Genomic DNA, 24,075 nt, shown 5'->3' on the forward strand with positions numbered 1-24,075 from the left:
ATTTTTTATAATTTAAAAATTTTTTTTTTTTTTTTTTTTTTTTTTTTTTTTTTTTTTACAATTTTCTTTATTCTATCCTTCTTAAATTATGTTTAAATATTCTTTTATTGTTTTATGTTTATATTTATTAACTAAAATTATTAGAATGTCTTAATAAAATATATGTTTTTTTCATATTTTTATTTTATATGACTAATGACGTAACTATATGTTTAAAAAAATTATTTATTAAAAGTTTTTATATTAACTATATGGACAAAAATAAAGATAATTATTTTAAAAAAAAATAATGATTCTTTTTATTTTTGTAATTTTTTTTTCTTACAGTTCTTTGCTAATGTATATACACAGTATTTTTAATTATAAATACATTAAAAAAAAAAAAAAAAGTTATAATTTTATGAGATGAAAAAAAAAACAATAAAATTAATTAATATGTTTTAAGATTTCTTTAGGAAAAATCATATAATGTGCTTAAGTACAAATATAAATTATTTTAGTGTTGTAAATTTTATATTTAAAAATTTTTTTTTATTATTAAATTTCCCTTTTTTTCAAAGTTAAGAAAAGAAAAAACTTGTGATACACATTTTTTTAAGAATTTTCTTTAACTAATATAAAGATGAGGACAAATTTTTTCTTTTATATTATTATTTTTATGTCCTTTTTAAGTTATGTTTTTTCATATAAGAAAATTAAAAGCGTTAAAAATTTAAACGGAAGTACACAAAGTTTCAGGGAGATAAGACATGTATTTTTTTTTTTTTTTTACATTATTTTAATTTTTCTTCTTTTTTTTTTTTTTTTTTAAATATATATTTATTAATATTTTGTTCTTTTTCTTTTTTAATGATACAAATTATAACTTGTTTTTAGACAAATTTCCATGAATTAGGAACAAAAGATGTTGTCGAAGAGGACCATGAGAAAGTAAATACATATATTAACAAAATTTAATAATAATTTTAATATTTTATATACATTTATTCTGATAATGTTTACATAAACTATGTTAATTTAATTACAAAACTTCTATTATCTCTTAATATTTTTTTTTTATAAATATTGTATTACTTGCGTTTTTTCCTATGCTTATTTGAAAAATCATATAAAAATATATAAATATTGTTTATTTCTATTTTAATATTTTATATGTTTATATTTAACGAAAAACTTCATTGATTTTATTTTTTTTTCAATGTTATTATTATATTTTGTTTTAGTTAACTGTTGATGTGAAAGATGGGATTATTTACATCACTTCAAAAATGCCACTTAATGAACAGAACAAAATAAGAAGTATGGCAATTTATACAATGAGTTACCCTAAAGAACAATTAGATAAGTTAAAAGAATTTTTAAAAGATTATGTAAAGGTAAAAAAAAAAAAAAAAAAAGAAAAATGAAAATGAAAATTATATAAAGAAATAAATAAAAATAGAAAATGTAAAAAATTATATAAAATCTTCTTAGAGAAGTTATTGTTATCACATAATTCTGATTAGTTTTAATAATGAATGTTTTACACATATATATTTTTATTTTATTTATATATTTCTAATTTTTATTTATAATTTGTATTTTTTTCTTAATGTTTTTTATAGGAGCCAGAAAAATTATTAACGATTGAAAAATTATAGAGATATTTAAATTATAAGATGAAACAACTATTATAACATGAAATTAAAAATTAAAGATAATTTATTTATTATATAAAGACTTAAGAATATACCAACTTTAACAAAAAAAACAGAAAAAGAGATAAAAAGAGTTATAAATTAAAATAATATTGAAAGATACAATATATATTTAAATACATTGCTTTTGTATTTAATATAATTTTTTTTTTTTTTTTTTTTTTCAACGTTAAATGTGTAAAAAAGAATAATTTCCAATTTTTATTTAACATTTTACAAGTATGTTAAAAAAAATTGCAAATTTTAAAAAAAAATCGTACAATATATAAATTAATAATACAAAAAAAAATTTTATAAAAACTTAAATTTTTTTCTTTTTATCATTCTTACGAATATTTAACATTAGTTTTTTTTCTAAATAACCAAATATGTAATATTTTAGATATAAAATTAAAATATATCTTTATATAAATGAAAAAGAAAAAAAAAAAAAAAGGTTAATCCTCATTATTTTTTTTTAAATAAACAAAAACAAAATTATGAAAATAATGAAATGTTGAAAATTTGTATATAAACACATATTTATTAATAACAAGATATATTCATAAATGAAGATATATATATATATAAATCATATGTTACCTTACTTTTGTAAGTTGCATTTAAAGAACTATTTTTAAAAAACAAATAAAAAAAAAATTCTGACGGATATAAAATTTAAAGAATGTATAAGAAAGTCGTCACCTTTTTTTTTTTTTTTTTTTTTTTTTTTTTTGTATATAAAAAAAAAAAAAAAAAAAAGTAAAAGGAAGAGAAATAAATAAATATGAAAAACATATTTTAAATAAAGTATTAAATAATTTTCAGAATTTATTTTTTTTTTTTATACTAATTTTTTTTTTATTTTTATAATTACTCTTCCTCATTTCTTTTTTTTTTTTTTTTTTTTTTTTTTTTTCTTATTAATTGAAGAATTTTAAGTAAAAATGGATATGGAAATTAAAGAATTTGATAAATTATCAGGACTTAGGATACAATGCACAAAAGATTTAATATTTAAAGGGAGTTTAAGTGCCATAGTTGGAATGATACTTGGCATAATGTGTTCACTGATTGTTAATTGTACATTAGTTGAAGTTTCTTTATCTAAGTTTTTTTCTATGGTAATTTATTTATTGTAATCTATTTCATATACATACTTATATATATATATATATATATATATATATATATATATTTTTAATTTTTAATTTTTAATTTTTAATATTTAATTTTTTTAGTATTTTGGTATTTTATTTATTGTGGTTGGAATAATAATTTTCTGGAGATTAAATGCAAATGTTGTTGATGAAGCAGAAAGTAGAAGAAATCAATTGATGATATTATCAGCATTAGTACAGAAATATTAATATATATTTACAAAATTAATTATATATATATATATATATATTTTTATATTATATTTTTTAATTTTTTATTAGATAATATTATCAGGAATCTTATGTTTTTTTTTTGATCGTTCTTGGCTTTTTTCTTTATCAGCTTTATCAAAAGTACCAATATATTGTATTTTAGGAATTAGTATATCTTTTGCTTTAACTTTTAGTTTAATTGATTTAATAAATTACTTAATTGGTTTTATTCAAGGATCAATAACAAGACCCTTAATAGAATCAAAAGCACAAGTACTAATATATATATATATATATATATGTAAAATTAAAATATGTAAAAATTTGTGGTCTTTTTAAATATTTGTGAAAATTGTTTTTTAGGTATATTTAATATTATTATTTACTATAACAATGGGAGGAATATTTGGTTTCATTTTTGGTTTATTAGACGTGGAAGATGAATCAACACATCATATTCGCTTAGCATTGATGAAAGCAGAAAACTGCTGTTTTCCTATAGGAACTGTTTTAGGAGGAATAGTAAATTTCTTTTTCTTTTTTTTTCTTATTTTTTTTTTTTTTTTTTATTATTCAAATATTCTTATTTACATTTGTTTTTTCTATCTTTTTCTATTTAATTAATTTGTTTATATAAATATCTTTTCTTTTATTTTTCATTGTAGGCCGGATTTGGAAATGAAGTTTTTAGGCAACAAAACGAAGCCTATAAAATGGAAAATGTTACTGAATTTGATGATGAAGTTTAAAAATCTCAAATAAAATTAATAATTTTTATTATTAATATAGAAATAGAAAAATAAAAAAAAAACTTCATTTGTAGATATATGTTCATTTTTTTTTTTTTTTTTTTTTTTTTTTTTTTTTTTTTTTTTTTTTTTTTTTTTTTTGTCTGATTGTTTTTGTTCCATGTTTCATCTAATTTATATATATATATATGTACAGTATATATATATTTTTTTTTTTATATTTATTCTTATTTATTCAGTTTAAATAATAAAAAAAAAAAAAAAAAAATTATATATTTTAAAAAAATATATTTATATTACATTGTTTTAATAAACAGTTTGTTTATAAAAGAAATATTAAAAATTTCTTTTAACTTTTTTAATCTTTTTAAATTTCTTCAATAAATTTATAAGATAAAAATATATATTCTTTACATGTTTATCAATAATTAAATTTTTTTTTTTTTTCTTTTCCTTCAAAAAGTATTTTAAAAATACTCAATTTATAATTAGAAATTATATAAAGAAATAATTCTTTTAAAAGATACAAAGAAAATTTTTGTTTTTTTTTTTTTAGAAATATAATAAGATTGATTTTATTTAATCTTTTTTTTTTAATTCGAAAAAAACTCTTATAATAATTTCTAAAAATAGTCTTAAACATATATATATATTTTTCTTTTTTTTTTTTTTTTTTTTTTTTTTTTTTTTTTGCTTATTAAAATTAATAAATGGGAATATTTTTTCTAATTTTATTTAAATAAATGAAAATTTAAAATTAAAAAAATAAAAACTGGAAAACTTTTTCTTTTAATATAAATATACACATATACGAATTTTTTATTCTAGTTGTATTATTATTTTTTATTAAAATTTATTTGGTTAAATTATTTTTTTATAATTATAAGAACAATGTATCCTTTAAAAAAATTATATAATCCATTTAAAACATCAATAAGAAAGTTTTCTTTAGTAACAAAAAAAGCTTATGATTTTAGCGCACAAGGATTAAATAAGAATAATGAAATTATAGATGTACAATTATCCTCTTTTTTGGGTCAAAAATATTGTTGTTTATTATTTTATCCATTAAATTTTACTTTTGTTTGCCCAACTGAAATAATAGAATTTAATAAACATATAAAATCGTTTGAAAATAAAAATGTTGAATTACTAGGAATATCAGTTGATTCTGTGTATAGTCATTTAGCATGGAAAAATATGCCTATCGAGAAAGGAGGAATAGGTAACATTAATTTTACTTTAGTTTCAGATATAAATAAAGAAATTTGCAAAAATTATGATGTTTTATTTAATAACTCATTTGCTTTAAGAGGTTTATTTATAATTGATTTATTGGGGAATATTAGGCATAAAACAATTAATGATTTATCAATTGGTAGAAATGTAAATGAGGTTTTAAGAATAATAGATTCAATAATTCATGTTGATAAAAGTGGAGATGTGTGCCCCATTAATTGGAAAAAAGGAGATAAATCATTTAAACCAAACCAAGAATCCCTGTTAGATTACTTAAATAATGATATAAAAAATTAATAAAACAAAAACATATATACTCATATTATTATTATTAAAAAGATATACATATATATTTATTGAAGTATTCTTATAAATATTTACAAAATTTTGAAATAATTCAATTAACAATAAGCTTACATAAAAAAATTGAAAAAAAAAAAAACTTTAAAGAGTAATATTTAGAAGTAAAATAAGATTTAATAATTATATCAAAAAAAAGATTCTTTTTTTATAGTTATCTAATCATATTAAAATTTTTTATAAAAGTATTTACATATATATATATTGTTTTATTTTTATACTAATTTTTTATAACTCATTGATTTATATTATTCTTAAAATTTACTATTTTTTATTTTTTTTTATATTTTGAAGAGAAGATTAATTTATAATGTAGTAAGTAATATTCATTTATGATTATAGCAACGAGTGTAATTTTTTTAATTTTATAAATATGAAAAAACTTTTTTTTAAAAAAAAATATTCAAAATAAAAAAAAAACAACAGTTTAAATGTTTTATATATTACTTAAAAATAAAATATTTAAAATAATATTGTTTATATAATAATAATAATATATATATATATATATATTATTTTTTAAAGTCAAAAAAAAATGTATTATTATATTTTTTTTTTTTTTTTTTTTTTGTGTGTGAAAAAAAAAAATTTTTACAGAATATTTACCTACAAAAAAATACCGTGGAATTATGCGCATATAATTATTCCTAATAAAATTGTATTCCATATTGAAATATAATAAAGAAAAAAGGAATACAAAAAATAAATATATTCATAAAAAATTACATCTCAAAATTAAACTATATATATATATAAATATATTAAAATAGTAGTAGAAATATAAAACAAAAAAAAAAAAAAAAAAAAAAAAAAAAAAATAATATTAAGAATATCTATGTAAATAACAAGTATGAATTTTTAATTTATGAAATTTATAAATTATAGTTAAAAAAATATTATTAATAATAAATGTAATTAGTAAATAAATTTTACAAATTTTCTTTTTTTCAAATGGAAATATTTTTTTATACCATTAAAAATTTAAGAGTTTTATCAAATAAATATTTGATTTTACTTTTAACAATATTCATATATATTAAAAAAAGATAAAATTAAATTTTTTTTTTTATATAATATATATATATGAGAAAAATTATTTTTATAAGATTATTGAAGAAAAGGTAAAATAAAGCTAATATGTCTATAAAAATTTATAGCAAAAAAGATAAGAACTTCATGAATGAAAACAAAAGTGATATAGATAATGCATTTGAAGATAAATGTGATAAAAATAATAGCAGTAAAGAAAACGATGAAAAGAATACGTTAATACAAGTTTTATATAGTTATGAAGATTTTCAAAAAAAAAATATGAACTATGGAAAAACTAACCCATATAAAAAAAAAGAAACTCAGCTAAGTAAAGTAAAAAAAACTATAGTAAAATTATTTTCTAGTAGCGAAATAGGAATTCAAGAAAATAATAAAAATAAAAAAGTAGATAATTTAAAATTTTTAACTAGTAGAGCGGCTATGTGGAATGAAGTTGAAAAAAATGAAGATCCTGATTATAACTTAAAATTAGAAAGTTCAGCAAAAAAATCACTAATAGATATAATTCTAAATTATGTAAACTTATTAATAAATGATACTTTAAATGATAAAAAAGGTATGACATATTTAGCTAGTTTTATGATTGTTTTATCTATTATAATAACATGCTTATCTGGTTTTATTACTGTATTTAACAGCACATCATCAGAACAAACAGATTGGAAGTTAAATACTACAAAAAACAATTATGATGATATGAATAAATTAATGAATTACATAAAAATAGAAAATGAAAATAACAACAATTTAAAATTTTACGAATTATTACAACAACTTAAGAATAATATGAATGAAAATATAAATTCGAATTATATGAATAAAAAAGAAAATGTTTCCTTATATGAACTAAATATAAACTTAGAAAATAAACTAAAAGAAATAGAAAAAAAATTAATAATTAATACAAATGAAATTGATTATTTTAAGGCAAATTCAAAAAAAGAAATAGAAAACTTTAAAAAAAAGTTACAAGAAAATCATCAATTGCTTCATAATAAATTTAAAGATTATATAAAGGCTATTGATACTATTAAAAAAAATAATAATAAAGATGATTTTATAAATGATATGGAAAAGAAATTAAGCAAAAATAAAATAGATATAAAAAACGATGTTGCTAATAAAGTAGAGTATGAAAAAAGAGAATTGCTAGAAACAATAAATGATTTGCAAAAAAAAATAGACTGGATAGAAACTAGAATATCTAATAACAAATTACTTAAAAATGAAGTTAATAATTTATCAGAATCTATGAAAAATGATAAAGATGAAGAAGAATATGAAAATGTTGACAAGGGTATAAAGAAAGAAAATGAAAATCAAACAAAACAAGAAAAAAAAAAATATACATTTTGGAAATCCAAGGAAATAAATGTAAAAGACATACAAAAAGAATTAGATGTATTAAAAGAAAGTACAAAGAAATCTAATATTTTTTTAGATGATATATTCCCTTCTTTTGAACAAAAAATATTGAAATATATTGAGAATAAAATTAAATACTATTTAGAAATATATAAGAAGGATATCTTAAATGAAATTACTGAATCAAAAGTAATATATAATGAAGAGAAATATAAATCAATGGTAATAAAACAAGAAAAAATGCAATCTGAATTATTAAAAACTATTAATAATCAAATAAAGGTGCAAAGCAAAATTATGAAAGAGGATTTAAGTAAATCTTTAGTAAGTATTATAGAAAAAAAGCAACTAAAAAAATTCGATGAATATATTCCAAATATTAATCAGGTAGATAATAGTTCACTAGAAGATTTACAAAAAAAAGTAAATGAATTATATAATGAATTCATATTAGATTATAATGAAATCGATTGGGCATTAGAATCATTAGGTGCAAGAATTGTCTATAAAATGACAAGTTCTCCTTTAAATAAAAATGATTTGATAGAAAAATTTTTAAATCAAATTGCATCTTTTCTGCCATCAGAAGAAATATATGGAATGATTAAACCAATGGGTAAGGATCCATCTATTATATTAAGACCATCAAATTTTCCAGGAGACTGTTTTTCTTTTAATGGAGATAAAGGAAAAATAACTATTCACTTACCAGCTACAATTGATGTAACATCAATTTCTATTCAACACGTTCATGAAAATATAAGTAATAATTCTAATGCAACACCAAAATATTTTTCTGTTTACGGTGTTGTTGATTTAAATTGGCCTGAACATTTTGAATCTCATAATATTAATTATAATGATTTTAAAAATAGTTCTTTATTCTCTTGTTTACATTCTACTTATGGGAATATACATTCTAAAGAAATTTTAGACAAATGGATAAAAAATAATAAAAAACCAAATATTATACATATAGGGGATTTTTATTTTGATAGAAAAAAAAGAATATCCAATTATCCTACTAAACATTGCTTCCCCATGAAAAGGTGAATAAAAATAAATATAGAAAAAAAGATAAAATGGAAAAAAATTAGTTTTTCATTATTATAATTTTAACTTTTATATATTATATAAATTCACCAATTAGCCTTCATATATTTGCTTTTTTTTTTTTTTTTTTTTTCTTTTAGAATAATTTTTGAATTTACTGAAAATTATGGTGCTCCGTATACATGTATTTACAGATTAAAAGTACATGGTAAAAGATGTATAAGGAAATTTAAATAAAAAATAAAGATAAGAAATAATATTTTTTTGTTTAAGAAAAATTTAAGTACCATAAATATAATTTTATTTTATTTTAATAATTTCTCATTATTAGTTATGTTTCATTTATTAATATACTTTTTATGACTTAATTTTTTAATTTAATATATTATTATATATTTGTTTAAATAGTAATAACATATTTTTTACTTTAAATATTTCATTTTTGTAAATATTTCATTAATGATTTTTTTTTTTTTTTTTTTTCGTATGATTATTCATTTTTATTATACTATGTGTAATATGTTAATTTAGCATTTATATACTTATAGTTTTGTTAGAATTAATTAAAAAAAATTAAAAAAAAGTACTTCAAATTTTTTTTTAATTTTATTAATATTTTTTTCATATATATTTTTTTATAATTTTATTTGTTATTCCATAAATAAAAAAATTATACATTTATATTTGTTCATAAAAAAAAAAAAAAAAAAAAATACAGATGTATAACATTTTACATATGGAATATTTATGTTAATTAGTATACTATTTCGTAGCCGATATTTTTTTTTTTAAAAAGGAAAAGGAAACTTTTATGTCAAAATTTAAGAGATAGATACAAAATTTTTAACTTATTTGATTATAAAATGAATAAAAAATTTTATAAATTTGAAAGTTTATTTAAATAATATTTTTATTATTTCTTTAAAAAAAAAAAAAAAATAAAATCAACTATATATGAAGTATATTAAAATTGAAGTTACTACTTGAAATAATGGAATTATAATAAGAGCATATTTAAATTGAATATGTGATAATATATTACTTAATTTGTTTTTTTTTTTATGATCATTTATTATATTAATAGAAAAATAATAATATAGAAAATAAAATAAAATAAAAAAAAAAAATCTATTGACTCTTTTTCATGTGTAATTTAAATTTATTTTTCTAATGATTAATAAAAGTTTTCGGGCAAGTAAGATAATTGGAAAGAAATGTTTTCATTGGTGGAATAATTTACATATATCATGGAAATTAGCCATAGGATTTTCAGCACTTTTTCCACCTTTATGGAATTATAATGAAAGAAGAAAAGCAAAAGAAAAACAAATATACTATAATAAAGCAATAAAAGATTATGTATTTTTTGATATAGCAGTAGAAAATAAATATATAGGTAGAATTTTGATTGGTTTATATTCTGATCAAGTACCACTATCAGCTGAAAATTTTATTCAATTAGCTGAAGGATATAAAATTAAAGATAAATATATTGGTTATAGGAATACATTTATTCATAAAGTATATCCAGGTATATGTTTAGTAGGTGGAAATGTTTTAAATGATAAAGAAGGTTTAAGCATATATGGAAAAAAATTTCCAGATGAAAATTTTGATATGGAATTTGTACAAGACGGAGATGTTGCTTTATATAATGATGGGCCACATAATAACTCCTCTCAATTTATAATAACTTTTTCTCCAATGCCAATATTACATAAGCATAATGTTGTAATTGGTACAGTTTTAAAGGGAATGAATATAATTAGAATGATTGAAAAATTGGGAACCAAATTAGGAAATCCCATGTATAACATTAAAATCATTAATTGTGGTATATATAAAAGTTTAGAAGAAAATGGCCCCCCTTTCTTTACTATAACTAATATTTTAGATAAAAACAATGCAAAATATATTTCTAAAAAAGAATTTGAAAATTTATCTCTACAAGAGAGACAATCTTTGATGATAAACACAAAAAATTCCACGAAAGAAAATTAAATTTTAAAAGTACAAAAAAAAAATTTTTTTTTTTTTTTTTTTTTATATTTGTTTATTTGTTTCTTAATATATAATAAGTTTTTAATTTAAACACTTATACTTTTTAAAATATTTTTATATTCAATGTGTGATTTTTTTTTTTTTTTTTTTTTTTTTTGATGTGTAAATAGCTTTTTGCTCATTTAATATATATTTTTCAACAATAATTTTTTATGGAAAAAAAAATGATTTGTTAATACAAAAATTATTATTTAAATTTTTTTTTAAGTTGTATGTTTTTCATTTACTTTTATCTATTTTTATTGTATCTTATTATTTTTTATATAAAAAAAATATTTATAAAGAAAAGGAGTAGTGTTTATAAATACTACACTAGTTTTTCTTATTTTTATTTCTAATAGCTTATATTTTACAATCCTTTAAAAACTTTAAATAAAAAAAAAAAAAATTCAATAATCCACGAATATAATCAATATTAAAAATATTAAATAAAAAGGTATTTCAAAATGTTTTAAAAAAATGAGTTTAAAAAAGTTCTTTTAAAAAATATATTTAAAAATGTAATTTTAATATTTTTTTCGTCTTTTTTTTTTTTTTTTTTTTTTTTTATTAATCTCTTAAAATACCAATAATATCATCATCTCTATAAACAAAAAATTCTTCTCCATCAATTTTTAATGAAGATCCACCATATTCTGGTAAAACAACAACATCTCCTTCTTTTACACTTGGAGGTATTTTATTTCCATTACTTGTTATTCTACCTGGACCAACAGCTAATACCTATAAGGAAAAATTCAAATAGTAAAATATAACAAAAATATATATTTAAAATTAAATTAATATCAATTATTTCTTTCATTTGTTAATTTTACTTTTCCTGTATAAGATGGCTCAGTTGCACTTTCAGGTAAAAAAAGTCCAGACTTTGTTGTAGTTTTTGGAACAATTTTACTTATCAAAATTCTATCCATTAATGGTATAAATTTTTTTGCTATTGTAGAACTCTAAAAAAAATTTATATATAAATATATGAAAATATAAAAAACAACACATTAAATATAATTATATATATATATATTTATTTATTTTGTTATTTATATATATTTTTATTTTTAAAATTAAGTAATATATTGTTTATTATATATATATATATATACATATAAATATATACAATGTTTTTATGTATAAAAATTACCATTTTTATTTCTATATATGTTTATAAAAAAAAAAAAAAAAATTGTATAAGCTTTCTTTAAAAAAATGATAGAAAAAAAAAATATATATATTTTAATATTAAAAATGTTCTAATTCTTTAAAAATAAAATAAATAAAAAAATATCTTAATTTCTTTTCTTTCAAAAAAAAAAGAATGTTTTAAAATTATATTTCTTATGATGCTTTTAAGTTATACATACATAACCTTAAAAAAGTAAGGACTTAAAAATTTTAATATTTATGTGAATTTTCAAAGAAAACAATTTTTTTTAAATTATAAATTATATATATAACATATTTTTTTTTTTTTTTTTTTTTTTTTTTTTTTTTTTTTTTGAAAGTAATGTATTGGTAGATTATTTAAAAAACAATATTTGTAGGTGCATATAATTGTAAGTAAAAATTTTAAGAATCATCTGAAATTTACTATTTCCATTAAAATTTAATACATAAGTATTATATTAACTAAAAATATGTATTCCACCTGTTAATTTTAATTTTTCTTTTCTCAATTTCTCAATTTTAGATAGAACAAAATGCCTTTTTCTTTTTCTTTTTCTCTTTCTTTTTTATTTTATTTAAATGTATTAACATTTCATATTAAAATTTTTATGTATTCTTTTTTATAACAATTTCTAAATCATATAATATTTTCAACGTCATTTCATAATTTATTATGTTTCTTTAACTATATTTAATAAACTATACCTATGTAAAAATTTAAATTAATAAAAATAGTTTATAAATATATATTTATATATTTATTTACTTTTAATTTTTTAATTAACATATAATATTAAGCTGTTATTTATCTTATTATGTATTAAGCTATATTTGTTATATTAAAAATAATGTTTTAAAAAAGTTCCTAAATTGATAATAAATATATCTATAATTTATTTTTTCAAAATAATTATTACTTAAAAAAGGAATAAAAAAAAAAAATTAAATTTTTATTTATAGAATATTACTAGAAAAAAAATCAATAGAATAAAGATGAAACTAAAAAGAATAAAAAAATTTTGACAAATATTTTAAAAAATGTAATAATTACTAAGTATAAATAGAATGAACTATACTAAATACATTTTACTAAAAAATAAAAATAATGAAAAATACTAAGAATAGTATATATATTAATATAATTAGATTTTCCTTTGAATAAAAAATGCCTTATTTATTTTTTTTCAGAACTAATTTTAAAATAAGATGTATTAATATAAAAAGAACATCAAAAAATATTTTTAGAGTCATATAAAATGTTTTGATGTTATCCTTCTTTTTTAATATTGTATGTTTGTAAAATACTCTTAAATATACATGATAACAAAAATACAAAAAAAAAATAAATAAAATAATGTACTTAATGATGAAAAGTCTATTGCCTTATATATATATAGACTTTATTTTAATTAAAATAATGTATATTAAATACTTTATTTAAAATAGAATTATGTTGTTCTTCTCATATATTTTAGAAATCCATTATACTTCTTTTTTATTCTTTATGTATATATATTAATATATACAATTTTCATTTGCATTTGTAGAAATATAATTTATTAAAACGAATTTTAGTTTCCTTTCTTAAATTTAGCAAAATATGTTATTTATATAAAGCATTGGTAAATAACAATTTTCACCATATTTCTAGATAATGGATGTTACATAAAAACATAATATTTGAATTTAAATAATTTAAAAAAAAAAAAAAAAAAAAACACAAAAAATAAAAAAAAATATATTTTAACTTTATCCTTTTTAAAGTTAAAAAAAAAATTCATATATTACAAGTAAAATTATTTACAAAATTTTTCTTTTAATTTTAAAAATAAGAAAAAAATACATTAATTTAATGTATTATAATGTAATTTTTACTAACAAAAATATTTATAACTTTGTTCGGATTCCTATTAGTTGCTTTAAATTGTCAAACTCTATTTTTTTCTTATTTATATATATATATATATTAATTTTATGTATTTATTATATATAATTTTTTATTTATTTATATTAACTTATTTTATAAATTTTATTTTCAATTTTTATTCCTCCAAGTAAGCAACATCTGGTACCCACCATGGCAATAATGTCATGAAAAACATGACTACTGATTGATAAATATATTTTTCTAATTTTGTTGGTTTTCTTCTAGATATTTGCCTATTACTATTTTGTTCATTTTTTTTATTTTGAATTAGCTGTTTTTTTTTATCAGAAGAAGCATTACTTACGTTAGATTCACTTGTATCCGAATTGTCTGCAGAATCCTCATAATCTGATGTTATAAATTCACCCATACTATTATTTAATAAATTATTAAAACTATTTGCACTATCATTTAAATTTACCTTATTTTTTTTTTTTCTTCTTCTAATACCTGATTCTAATATTCTTCTTTCATCATTATTACAATCTTGTATTTTATTAAAAGAGTCATATGGAATATCTTCTGAAACGAAATTATGAATGTCCTCCTTTTCTTCTTTTTCTTTTATATTTGTGTAACATATATGTGAATCTACTTTACTTTCTTTGGATTCTCCATCTTTATTTTTATTTAAATTTAATGTTTTATAAGATGGGGTATGTGTTTTATACGAGTTATCTGTAATTTCTGATTCTATATTATCATATGCTTCTGAAATTTTTTTAAATGTATAAAAATTATTTTTGTTTTCATTTTCTAAATTATTATTATAATTAAAATAAATATTATCATTGAATTCGTTGCTATTATTATTATTTTCATATAAATTAATATCCTTTCTTTTTGATTTTTTTTCTATATTTTTAGTATCAGTAATGTTATTTTTATTGAATTCTTCATAACTCTCATTAAATACAATATCATGATCATTATTCCATTTATTGTCATCATCTTCCCTGTTACTAATTCGTCCATTATTATTCCCCATATTTAATAAAGATAATAATTCATTTTCTGTATTTAATTTTTCATCTTTTCTTTTTTCATTATCTTTCTCTATATCACTTAGAGGAGAATTTATATTGTTAATATGATTTTCATGATTATCCTCTTGATCATTATTTTCTTCTATAATTTCATTTAAGTTATTATTTTCTTCATTATTATAATTAACTTCACTATTATTTAAATTTCTCGATTCACTCATTCTTCTTAAAATTTGTTCAATTGTTTCATTACTAGACATAAAATTAAAATTATTAATTATAAAATCAAAAAATCCTCTATTGTATAATATAAACATTCCTGATACAATAAAGTAAACTTTCGAATTGGCTTCAAATAAAAACAAAACAAATAATATTTTAATTAATAAAAATATATGAGATCTTTCCATTATTTCCATTATATAATTATTAAATACTGTTCTTGCGTTTCTTTGATTATTTTCATTTTGTCCATTATTTATGATATCATTATTAGTTTGTGTGTTACTAACAGAATTATTAATATCACCATTCTCTTCATTTACTACATTTTCCTTTGTAGTAACTTTTTTTTCAAGTAACTGAAGAGTTTTTAAAAATTCTTGATGTTCATTTGATTTAATTAATGTATCAATAAAATAATGCTGTGATGCAACATGCTCATTAAATGTATGATCATTTACATCATCTTTTATATTTGATATAATATTATTAAAATAAATGTTTTTTATTTGATCCTGATATTTTGATAATTTTCTTGAATAAGTTAATAACAATATTTTGTAAATTTTAGTTTGATCTTCTTTTGATAAATCTTCCTTTATTTTATGTTGATCCATAGTTATACTTTAAAAAAAGAAAAACAATAGTGTATATATGTAAATTAATAAAAATGTTAAGTAGACATATATATATATATATATATGTTTAATAATATAAGAATTAAAATTTTTTTCCTCTTTTAATTTACATTTATATGGAATTTTTTAAATTTTAATAACTATATATTATTAAAAATTATTAATTTGAATTAAAATAATTTAAATATGTATTTTATATATATGTGCACATTAATATTTTTAAAAAGAATTTCATTCAAATACACAATATAAAACTTTCATTATACAAAAAAAGAAAATCTTTTCTTATATATAATAATAAATAATTTAAATATAGGTGTTATCAATGTGCAAAGAAACTTAAAAAAAAAAAAAAAAAAAAAAAAAATAGTTTTTACAAATATTCTTTTTTTTATATTTAAAAAAATTTTTTTTTTTTTTTTTTTTTTTTTTTTTTTTTTTTTTGTAAACAAATATTTTACACTAAAAAATCAGTTGTTTTAGCTTAAAGTTTTTAAAACTTAAATTTATTATTTTTTTTTTTTTTTTTAGTTTGCCATTATTAATATTTGTAAAAATAAATTTGATAAAAAATATAAAATTAATTTTATCTGTAAAAATATATAAAATCAAAAAAAATAAAATATTAAAAAAAATTTTACAATTTTCAAAAAAAAAAAAAAAGTAAAATTTTATCAAAAGTTCTTACTTTTTATATTTAAAAAATAGATCAATTTTTTTTAAAGTAGGAAAAATATTCATTGGCATATTTAAAAATGTCATCCTTAAAAAAAATATAAATATATATGTATATATTTTTATATTTCTAAAAAAATATTGTATGCAATAATAATTATAATTACTGAAAATTCAATATAAATGTTAAAAACAGAAAAAATGAAACAACATAAAAAGAAAAAAAATTTTAATGAATAAAAATAAAAATAATATATATTAATATTTTTTTTTTTAAAAATTTGGAAATAAACTTTTTAAAAATATTATATCATTTTTTTTAGCATATGCTTAAACAACTTTTTAAAATGTATAGAATTATTAATAAAAATTAATAAGACATTATAATAAGTAATTTTAGAAATATAGAATAAAATTTGAAATTTTCTTTTTATTTTATGTAATTAAAAATTATTTATAATTTTATTTTTACTGGAGTATGTAATAAAATTGAAGAAATAAAATCATTCAATAAGTCTTTTAATTCTTGGTGAGTTTCCATATATTTGATATTTTCATTTTTTAAATTATTCTGATATTAAATTAATAAAATTTATTACAAAAATTATATTGGTTTGTAAATTAACTTTCATTTATATATATATGTATATTTATTTATTTAATTTTTTTTTTTTTTGTTTTTATATTTATATTTACTATTTCTTCATTTAGATTATTTTTTTCAATTAAATTAAAATCTTTTTCCATTTTTCTATATTTTGTAAAAATTTTTTTTGAAACATTGAATTTTCCTATTTTTTATATACTTAAAAAGCAAATATACCTTTATATATTTTTATTCTTTTTTTTTTATTTTTTTCCAATATAGATGTATAAAATATCTAATTCTATTTATTTTTTAAAATATAAATTTATTTATAGAAATATTAAATTCTATTTTATTTTTAAAATTCAAATTGAATGTTAAATAAATATTTTTTATTACACACTAATTTTTTCAAAATTGAAAAAAAAAAAAAAAAAAATTTATTTATATATATAAGATTTTTGAATTATAGTTATTTCAAATATTTTTTTTTTATAAAAGACATAAAAGCTTTAGCTTAAAAAGAAAAAAAAACATGTCTTTAATTTCATTTTTTATTGTTGCATTATGAAAAAATTATATTGTGAAATTTTTAAAAAAAAAAATAATTTTTTTTTAAATAATAATTCTTATCTTAACTATGGGATCAACAGAATAATTACAGGGGAATATGTTAAATTTTATACAAAACGTGATTTTTTAAAATTAAGGAAATTTAATTATAAAAATTTATCTACTTTTGAAAAAAATAAAATTAATGTGAATAAAAAAGAAGATATAAATGTTAAAGAATACAATTATTCAAAAAAAATGAATATTAAAGAAAATATGTTAAAAAATGAATCTTACTCAAAAAAAGAAAACCTAGACAAAAACATTGTAGAAAAAAAAGAAACGTTAAATGAAGACAAAAAGGAGAAAAAAGAAAAAGAAAAAAAAAATGATTTGATAAAAAGTTTATCAGAAGAATTTGGTTATAAATATGAAAAACATGAACCAACAATGTTTGGAGATTGGTCGCATAATTGTAGAGTAACTGATTTTTAAGTCATTTTTTTTTTTTTTTTAGTTAACATTTATTATATATGTTTTTATTTATACATATATTCATTATCTTTTATAAATATCTTATGAATTACAACCAAATTAATTTTTATTAATCATTAAAAATTATAATTTTAATTTCATAAAATGTTTATATTTAAAAATTGTTTTTTTAACGGTTTTTAATAATTTATAATATTATTTAAAAAAAAAAAAATAAAGTAATAAAAAAAAGAGAACTAAAAATATTAAATTATTGGAGAATTCTATATAATAATTTTAAAAAGTATTTTAAATGAAATAAATAAATAAATAAATTAATAAATAAATAAATAAATAAATAAATAAATAAATAAATAAATAAATAAATTAATAAATAAATAAATATATATATATATATATTAATAACTGAAAAAATTACAAGGAAATTAACTCCCTATTTTTCATTAAAAAAATCATGTGAAAGTAATTTTTCTATTCTTTTAAGAACTACATTACATTTATTTTCAAAATTTTTTCCTAAAAAATTATCAAAATCTTTAATTTTACTTTGAATATCATTTTCCATATATGATATTTGCAAATCAATATTGACATAATTATTTTTCATTGATAATTTTTTAAAGTAATCAGTACTTGAATCATTTTCTAAGGTTAATTTATGTATGTTAATATTTTTGCATGAGTTATTAGACATATCTAAATCGTAATTATTAGACGTGCTTATTTGAGAATTATTCATGCAATTTTGAAAATTATTTATTGATTTTGTAAATTTACTATTTATATTCAAGTAGTTATCAATTTTGTGATTAAACGAAAATTCTAACTCATAATTATTTTTATCATTTTTTGTAAAATCTTTATAACTATATTCTAAATTATTATAAGATTTATCGAAAATTTGTTCGTCTTTTTCATTTGATAAGTCAAAGTGATGATTCACTGAATTATCCATTAAGGAAATTTCAACACTTTTTTCTTCATATTCATTATATTCTGAGAAATTTTTGCTTCTTTCATTTTGATTATGTTTATTGATTTTCTTCAAATTATGTCTTGATTTATTATAGTCATTCTCATGCTCCTCTGAATTCTTTAATACACATTTCTTCTTAATATTTTTTTGGAATTCTCGCAATAAATTGACATTTTTTTCTTCATTACTTACATGTGTGTTAAATTTTTTATATTCAACTGGAATGTTTTTTTTAGTAATATTTTCACTCTTATTCAAATGCTGATTTGTGTTTTTTTCATAATAATAATCAAATCTTGGTATTTCCTCTTTGTGCTTTTCATACTTATCAAATTGTTCGTCATCTTCACAAATCTTTCTCGAATCAATTAATTTACTTTTAGAGCATTTTAGGTCATACTCTGATTCCATTATACTATGATTTGATTCTGTAAGATTTAATTTTGATTTTATCATATAAGTTTCTGAATTTTTAAGACTATTTGCTGATTCATTAAAATTATTTTTTGATTCTATATCATTACTCTTTGAATATGCTAAATTATTATTTGATTTCATCTTTTTGTTTTTTGAATTAATTAAACTATTACTTGATTCTATTAAATCAGTTTTAAATTGACAATTTTTTGAATTGAATTGCTTATTTAATTCTGTATAATTATCCCTTAATTCTATGTAACTATTTTTTTGGATACTTAAATTACTATTTGAACTCAATAAATTATTTTCTTGACTCAATTGTCTATTCGTCGAATTTTTGAAATTTCTTCTTGATTCTCTCTCCTTATATTTAGGTTTACTTTGTACTATTTCTGTATTCATTATAGCATATTGAGATTCTGTTAAATTATCTTCTGATTTAATTATGCTTTTATATGATTCATCTAAAATGTTCTTAATTTCATCATTGTTATTTTTTAAATTTGTTAAATCATTGTTTGATTCGATTATATTATCATTTAATTCAATTATATTGTATTCTGATTCTGTTAAATTGTCTATTAATTTTCTTTCATTTTTTCCTGATCCTAGTGCACTATTTTTTTGATTTATTAGACTTTTTTCTGATTTCATATGACTATTTGATGATTCTACAAAATTATTCATTGATATTTCCTGACTATTTTTTGATTGCATATAACTTATTTTTGATCCTATAATATTATCTCTAAGTTTTATTTGGCTCATAGACTCCATAATATTATCTTTTGTTTTTACTAATCTTTGAGTAGAATTAAATTGACTATTTCTTGATGTGATATAACTATCTTTTGATTGTATCAAATCGCTTGATTCGATATGACTGACTTTTAACTTTTCTTGACTATTTGATCTGGTAGAATTAATACTTGATTGTATTCTGCTATTCTGTGATTCTCCTATATTATTTTCTGGCTCTATAGTATTATATTTTGGTTTTATTGAATTGTTGAATGCATTTATTGGATTATTTCTTAACTCTTCTATGTTTTCATTTGATTCTATTTGACTATATTCTAATTTTGATAAAATATTTCTTGATATTATGTCACTATTTTTTGATATTATGGAATTTTTTCTTGATTTTACTAAATTTATATTTGGTTGCATTTGTCTATTTCTTGACTCTATTAAGTTTCTATTTGTTTCTACCTTACTATTTCTTGATTTTAATGAAATGTTTTTTAATTGCATTCTGTTATTGCATGATTCTTCTAAATTATTTCTTGAATCCATTATGTTCATATTTGATTCTATATTGCCATTTTCAGATTCTGATAAATTATTTCTTGATATTATATGACTATTTTTTGATTTTATTAAACTCCTCTTTGATTCTATCTGATTGTTTTTCAGTTTTACATAAGTGTTTCCTGAATCTACTAAATTTACATCTGACCGAATTTTTTTATTCATTGACTCTTCTAAGTTATTTCCTGATTCTATTAAATTGTTATTGAATTCTATTTCACTAATTTGAGATTCCAATAAATTATTTCTTGATCTAATATGACTATTTTTTGATTCTATATGGCTATTTTTTTTTGTTTGTATATTATTATTTCTTGATCCAATTGAATTTATTTTCGATTGCATTTGTCTATTATTTTGCTCTTCTAAATTATTTCCGGATTCTATTAAATTGTTATTGCATTCTATTTCACTAATTTGAGATTCCAATAAATTATTTCTTGATCTAATATGACTATTTTTTGATTTTATTAAACTTCTCTTTGATTCTATCTGATTGTTTTTCAGTTTTACATAATTGTTTCCTGAATCTACTAAATTTACATCTGACCGCATTTTTCTATTCATTGATTCTTCTAAATTATTTCCTGATTCTATTAAATTGTTATTGAATTCTATTTCACTAATTTGAGATTCCACTAAATTATTTTTTGATCTAATATGACTATTTTTTGATTCTATATGGCTATTTTTTTTTGTTTGTATATTATTATTTCTTGATCCTATTGAATTTATTTTCGATTGCATTTGTCTATTATTTGACTCCTCTAAAATGTTTTCTGACTCTATTAAATTGTTAATTAATTCTATTCCATTATTTTCAGATTCTAATAAAATATTTCTTGATTCTATTAAGTTGTTATTGAATTGTATCTCACTATTTTCAGATTCTAATAAATTATTTCTTGATCTTATATGACTATTTTTTGATTCTATTGAATTTATTTTTGATTGAATCTGTCTATTAAACTCATCTAAATTATTTCTTGATTCTATTAAATTGTTATTTGCTTCACTCTGATTATATTCTGATTCTAATAAATTATTTCTTGATTTTAATGAATCTATATCCGATTGAAAATGTCTACTGTTTGACTCATTTAAGTTGTTTCTTGATTCTTTTGGGCTATTTTTCTCTGATATGCAATTATTAAGTGATTCTATTAATCTTTTATTTGATCCAATCTTATTTTCTTTTTGTTCTATTTGACTGCTTTTTGATTCTACTAAATTTTTATCTGATTGAGTTTGCTTAATGTTTGACTCACGTAAGTTATTTTCTGTTTCTATATGACTATTTTTTGAATTCATATGACTTTTTGAGTATTTTAGATCATTTTTTGTATTTATCTGTTTGGTTTTTGAGTTTAATAAGGTATTATGTGACTCTATTAAATTATCGTCTACTTTCATCAAGGAATTACGTGATTCTACTGAACTAATTCTTGGTAATACGTTGTCTTTTACTGAACATATTTGTTCTCTTAATTCTATTTGGCTATTTTTCTCTTTTATTTGACTATTTTTTAATTTTATTATTTTCTCATCTGATTTTATTTGATTTATTGATTCTTTTAACTCATTTTTTGTCTCTAAATAGCTACTGTTGGAATTTATATTGTTATTTCTTGATTCCATTAATTGTATATACAAATTTTCATTATTTAAAGTGAAATTATTTTCTCTTAAATTTTCATTTTCTTGTTTATATTTTATTTTATTATTACTTTTTTTTAAGTTACCTTTAATTTCTAAGTTTTTTAAAGATGAAAAAGTTTTTATTATGGAATTTTCATTGACATTATTATTTGTATCTGGCTTATCTTCACAATTATCATTGTTAGTATTTAGTATATTTTCATTATTACATATATGTAAACTATTCAAATTCTCTCCATTAGTATCAGAATAAATAGAAAAGTTTAAAGAATTCATCCTTTCTTCTATTTTATCCATTGTAGTTTTATTATTATTTTTTTTCAATTCATTTATTGTATTTTTTTCTATATAATTATTATTGCTTAAGTTTTTATTTATTTCTAAAGGGTTAATATTTTTATAACCATATTCTTTATAACTTTCTTCATTTTTATTTATAATCTCTTTTAAATATTTTTTGCCATCATCCTCTATATTATTGTTCATACTTTTTTGTATTTTATAATTTGATTGCAGTGATTCTTTGACATACATCAAATTTAAATTGCTATCATTTTCTTTGTTTTTATTATGAGAAGTAGTGTATTTAATGTGTTTTTTGGATTCAGAATCTATATTTAATGAATTATTTTTATCAAAAATATTTTCTTCATTCTCATAAGATCTTTTTGTATCGAAATTTCTATTATAATAATTTTTTTTTTTATCATCATATCTATTGTCATCATAGCTATTTACAACATTAAAATTTTTCTTTTCAGACATATTTTCATTTATTTTTTCCTTTGAGTTTGACATATCACTTTTTAATCCATCTTCAACTTTAAGATTATTAGAAATTAAAGAATTTTGATTATTATTTATTTTATTATTACTATATGAATTAAAAGTATTTTTTTTTTCTGAGTTTTTGCACTCATATATATTGCTGTTTTCATTTCCTGAAGAAATTCTATCTTTTGAATTATTTTTATCTATAAAATAATTTTTTAAATTATTTTTTTCACTTTGTTTACAATTGCTATTATTATAATATGATTCCTTATTGTTTCTGTTAAGACTATGATTGTTACTTTCTCCATGTAATATTTCTACATCTTTTTTTATTGAAGTATTAGAAAATTTCATAATCTTAGAATTATTATTTATCATATTTTCCTTGTAACTTTCTATACTATAATTATTTCTAGAATTATTAAGATAGTTGCTTACTTCAATATCTAAAGCATTACTATTTGATTCATTTTTTAAGTTTATGTTTCTTCCATTTGAGATTATTTTTTTTTCTTTTTGATTATCACCAGATAAAAAGGAATTTGTGCTTTCATTTAATATATCTTTTGAATTGAACTTATCTTTTTTTAAATATTTATTCTGATATTCTTTTTCTAATTCATTTTCTTCACTAAAAATATCTTCATTTATTATCGAAACACTTTTTTTAGTATTCTTGCTATTCTTTATAAAAGCATTCCTTTTATTAGTGGAATCATTTTTTTTCTTTTTAAAATAATGCATTTTGTTCTATAAAAAAAAAA

The 24,075-nt window shown here is 17.3% G+C and overlaps 10 protein-coding genes across 10 annotated transcripts; 6 read left to right on the forward strand and 4 right to left on the reverse strand.

Annotated features, from left to right (window-relative positions):
• Nucleotides 1-658: 658 nt before the first annotated feature.
• On the forward strand, nt 659-1,640 carry PGAL8A_00529400 (conserved Plasmodium protein, unknown function; the record flags this gene model as incomplete). The annotated part of the gene is made up of 4 exons (XM_028674135.1): nt 659-751; nt 877-930; nt 1,224-1,376; nt 1,605-1,640. The coding sequence occupies 4 exons, from the start codon at nt 659-661 to the stop codon at nt 1,638-1,640; spliced, it is 336 nt and encodes a 111-aa protein (XP_028530518.1).
• Nucleotides 1,641-2,623: 983 nt separating this feature from the next.
• On the forward strand, nt 2,624-3,798 carry PGAL8A_00529500 (conserved Plasmodium protein, unknown function; the record flags this gene model as incomplete). The annotated part of the gene is made up of 5 exons (XM_028674136.1): nt 2,624-2,800; nt 2,918-3,031; nt 3,119-3,322; nt 3,413-3,571; nt 3,715-3,798. The coding sequence occupies 5 exons, from the start codon at nt 2,624-2,626 to the stop codon at nt 3,796-3,798; spliced, it is 738 nt and encodes a 245-aa protein (XP_028530519.1).
• An 891-nt stretch (nt 3,799-4,689) lies between these two features.
• PGAL8A_00529600 (thioredoxin peroxidase 2, putative) lies at nt 4,690-5,334 on the forward strand (the record flags this gene model as incomplete). Its single annotated transcript, XM_028674137.1, has 1 exon — nt 4,690-5,334. One exon carries the CDS (start codon nt 4,690-4,692, stop codon nt 5,332-5,334), a length of 645 nt encoding a protein of 214 aa, XP_028530520.1.
• Nucleotides 5,335-6,534: 1,200 nt separating this feature from the next.
• PGAL8A_00529700 (conserved Plasmodium protein, unknown function) lies at nt 6,535-9,105 on the forward strand (the record flags this gene model as incomplete). Its single annotated transcript, XM_028674138.1, has 2 exons — nt 6,535-8,864; nt 9,009-9,105. 2 exons carry the CDS (start codon nt 6,535-6,537, stop codon nt 9,103-9,105), a joined length of 2,427 nt encoding a protein of 808 aa, XP_028530521.1.
• A 933-nt stretch (nt 9,106-10,038) lies between these two features.
• On the forward strand, nt 10,039-10,869 carry PGAL8A_00529800 (peptidyl-prolyl cis-trans isomerase, putative; the record flags this gene model as incomplete). Its single annotated transcript, XM_028674139.1, has 1 exon — nt 10,039-10,869. The coding sequence occupies one exon, from the start codon at nt 10,039-10,041 to the stop codon at nt 10,867-10,869; it is 831 nt and encodes a 276-aa protein (XP_028530522.1).
• A 609-nt stretch (nt 10,870-11,478) lies between these two features.
• Nucleotides 11,479-12,070, reverse strand: PGAL8A_00529900 (10 kDa chaperonin, putative; the record flags this gene model as incomplete). Its single annotated transcript, XM_028674140.1, has 3 exons — nt 11,479-11,652; nt 11,745-11,876; nt 12,068-12,070. 3 exons carry the CDS (start codon nt 12,068-12,070, stop codon nt 11,479-11,481), a joined length of 309 nt encoding a protein of 102 aa, XP_028530523.1.
• Nucleotides 12,071-14,132: 2,062 nt separating this feature from the next.
• Nucleotides 14,133-15,842, reverse strand: PGAL8A_00530000 (conserved Plasmodium protein, unknown function; the record flags this gene model as incomplete). The annotated part of the gene is made up of 1 exon (XM_028674141.1): nt 14,133-15,842. The coding sequence occupies one exon, from the start codon at nt 15,840-15,842 to the stop codon at nt 14,133-14,135; it is 1,710 nt and encodes a 569-aa protein (XP_028530524.1).
• Nucleotides 15,843-16,572: 730 nt separating this feature from the next.
• Nucleotides 16,573-17,285, reverse strand: PGAL8A_00530100 (conserved Plasmodium protein, unknown function; the record flags this gene model as incomplete). The annotated part of the gene is made up of 3 exons (XM_028674142.1): nt 16,573-16,626; nt 17,011-17,109; nt 17,235-17,285. The coding sequence occupies 3 exons, from the start codon at nt 17,283-17,285 to the stop codon at nt 16,573-16,575; spliced, it is 204 nt and encodes a 67-aa protein (XP_028530525.1).
• Nucleotides 17,286-17,691: 406 nt separating this feature from the next.
• Nucleotides 17,692-18,171, forward strand: PGAL8A_00530200 (conserved Plasmodium protein, unknown function; the record flags this gene model as incomplete). Its single annotated transcript, XM_028674144.1, has 1 exon — nt 17,692-18,171. One exon carries the CDS (start codon nt 17,692-17,694, stop codon nt 18,169-18,171), a length of 480 nt encoding a protein of 159 aa, XP_028530526.1.
• A 433-nt stretch (nt 18,172-18,604) lies between these two features.
• PGAL8A_00530300 (conserved Plasmodium protein, unknown function) lies at nt 18,605-24,055 on the reverse strand (the record flags this gene model as incomplete). Its single annotated transcript, XM_028674145.1, has 1 exon — nt 18,605-24,055. The coding sequence occupies one exon, from the start codon at nt 24,053-24,055 to the stop codon at nt 18,605-18,607; it is 5,451 nt and encodes a 1,816-aa protein (XP_028530527.1).
• Nucleotides 24,056-24,075: the final 20 nt, after the last annotated feature.

This window comes from Plasmodium gallinaceum, assembly GCF_900005855.1.
Source record: "Plasmodium gallinaceum strain 8A genome assembly, contig: PGAL8A_v1_152, whole genome shotgun sequence".
NCBI lineage: Eukaryota > Apicomplexa > Aconoidasida > Haemosporida > Plasmodiidae > Plasmodium > Plasmodium gallinaceum.